Source organism: Monopterus albus, unplaced genomic scaffold (genome assembly GCF_001952655.1).
Source record: "Monopterus albus unplaced genomic scaffold, M_albus_1.0 scaffold22.1, whole genome shotgun sequence".
NCBI lineage: Eukaryota > Metazoa > Chordata > Actinopteri > Synbranchiformes > Synbranchidae > Monopterus > Monopterus albus.
In genome coordinates, this window is record NW_018127902.1 from 2,284,256 (window position 1) to 2,286,925 (window position 2,670).

General features: G+C 44.3%; 1 protein-coding gene across 1 annotated transcript in view; it reads right to left on the minus strand.

Annotated features, from left to right (window-relative positions):
* rptor (regulatory associated protein of MTOR, complex 1) overlaps positions 1-2,670 on the minus strand; it is a 186,077-nt gene that overhangs the window by 35,158 nt on the left and 148,249 nt on the right. Inside the window, 1 exon segment of the mRNA XM_020594142.1 lies at positions 88-265. Coding sequence (XP_020449798.1) covers positions 88-265 — 178 coding nt within the window.

A 2,670-nucleotide genomic window follows, 5' to 3' on the forward strand; every position in this document is an offset into this window, starting at 1 on the left:
AAGACAAAAATATCAAACTAAAAACCTTGTAATTGTCAGCTGTTGTGTCTTTTATTCATACACTGGCTGAGCAGTGTCTCCATTTACCTGCTCTGGGCCCTTGTCGAACATCTTGCGTGTGCGGGGGAACTGGTGGGAATGGGGTGCCTGTCCTCCCAGTGTAGGGGTGTAGGGTGGCCGTGTGGCTGGCTGCTCTCTGGCCGGGGGTTTGGGCACCTCATTGGTCAGACTGGAGCTGCTGGCGCTGGGCATGGGAGGTGACCCACTGCAGGAAGAGAAGAATGAGCAAAAACTATGAAAAAGACAGAAATGACACATTATCAGCTAAGCTTTTTTTTAATCCGATTAATTATCTAAAGAAACAGGTACCTTTTCTTGGAATTTGAATTTGAAATAATCATGACATCAGAAATTATTTTTGAATGATGAGAGTACAAGTTTGAGACTGGTCCCTCTGCAGAGAAAATAATTCTGTCTGCTTCAAGGGTGACAGAGAAGTGGACAAGCTACACAAATTACATCCTGCCTTTGTGGAGACATTTCATGTTTCACTTTTACAAAAGAAAAAAACTTCAAGAATGAGGATTTACCAAGTATCTCAGGGAAACTCTGCCAACAGGGCTAATCAGAAAGCTTTTTACATGTTCTACGTCCATAACCATAGTTCAAAATATAACGAGAACAGTGAGAACCCACAGTCTGCCACAGTTATCCTAAAAATACTATGTATCTACACCTGCATGTTGCTGCCTTGTGTTGTCATGTAATTGTTGCTTTTAATATTTCAATCTAATTTACATTTTAATGCTTTATTTATTTGTGTGCATTATGTTAAGCACTTTGAACTGCCTTTGTGTATGAGCATGTGCTATATAAATAAACTTATGTTGCCTTATTTCCTAACACAGGCATTGGAAAAAGAGCGGTCATTTTATAATCAGTTTAATCTTTTCACATTTAAAATCAGATAGCTTCAAATGTTTACTTTTATATCTGCAATTTAGTGAGCTAATAATGATCTTATTCAGTCCTTTTTGTTAATCTAAACATTTGTGTCTTTTTATCCCAGTAGACTAGAGTCATGGGTTTGAGCCCCACGTTGGGCACTGAATTCTGTGGGGCGACTGTGGTTCAGTGGGTAGAGCAGTCGCCTCCAAACCGGATGATCGGAAGTTTGAATCTCAGTGCCTGCAGTCCATGTGTTGAAGTGTCCTTGGGCAAGACACTGAAACGCAAGCTGCCCCCGATGGTTAGAGCCATCAGTGTGAGTTGGTGCCGCAGATGGCTGCCTTGGTTCTGTACCGGAAACAAATTCCTTGTGTGTAAGATACTTGGCCAAATAAAGGAGATTATTATCCTTATCCCATTATTTTCTCTCTTCGGTCTTATGCCCTTTTCATACATCATCTGTATTAAAAACATGTTGTGAAACGTTACATATTGCCACAACATCCTTGAAAACAAGATTATCCATCTAAAGGGGCTTATGTGAAAATTTGCTTAACGAGTTTCTCTTCTCTCTGCTTCACTAATCAAAAATGTTCATCTTGCTTAGGAGGCCGAGTGAGCTGTATGTATGCATGATGCATATGTTTGGGGGCTTTACTGTAATGAGTTTTTTGTATGTCTGGATTCTTGTGTGAGACACGTGTGTGACACAGAAAATCAGGAAAAGGCGGGAAGCTTTTAAGTCAGGGGACCAAGCGGAGTACAGAAGAGCCCGGTATGAGCTACAGAAGTCCATCAGAGCTGCAAAGAGAGCATACTTGCAAAACTGGAGAGCTACTATATGAATAACAACATGTGCAGCATGTGGCAGGGAATCCAGGCAGTCACAAACTACAGGAGCAAATCAACAAACACAGCCCCCCAGGATGCCACCCTCCCAGACAGCATTAATAACTTCTATGCTAGGTTTGACAGGCTGAACACGAATACTCCCACAATATCCCCCAGCGACCTGGGGGACACTGCTTTTCAGGTGATGCGCACACAGGTTCTGAAGGCCCTGAGACACTAAACCCCCATAAGGCAGCGGGACCAGATGGTGTCCCCGGAGAGCCTGTGGGGGATCAACTACCTAGTGTGTATACAGACATCTTCAACCCATCTTTAACCCAAGCAGTAGTCCCTCTCATTTTCAAAAAATCCATTATCATACCGGTCCCTAGGACATCAGACACATCCACTCTGAATGACTTCAGGCCAGTGGCGCTCACATCAGTTGCCATGAAGTGCTTAGAGAAACTGGTCCTCACACGTTAACCACATGGTCCTGGACACTGTAGACCCTCTCCAGTTTGCCTACCGCCCCAACAGATGAGTGGACAATGCGATGGCTCTGACTTTATTCCACACTCTGAAACACCTGGACAACAGCAGTACGTATGCTAGGATGCTCTTCCTGGATTACGGTTCTGCATTCAGCACTATTCACCCGGGCAGGCTGATTGGGAAGCTGACAGACCTCGGTGTCCCAACTCCCACCTGTAACTGGATTCTGGACTTCCTGACAGAAAGACCACAGGTAGTTAGAATGGGAGGGCGGGTGTCTGCTGAGCTCACAATCAGCACAGACTCACTGCAGGGCTGCTGTCTCAGCCCCAAACTCTTCACCCTGTACACCCACGATGGTGTGTCCAACCATGACAACACCATCATCATTAAATA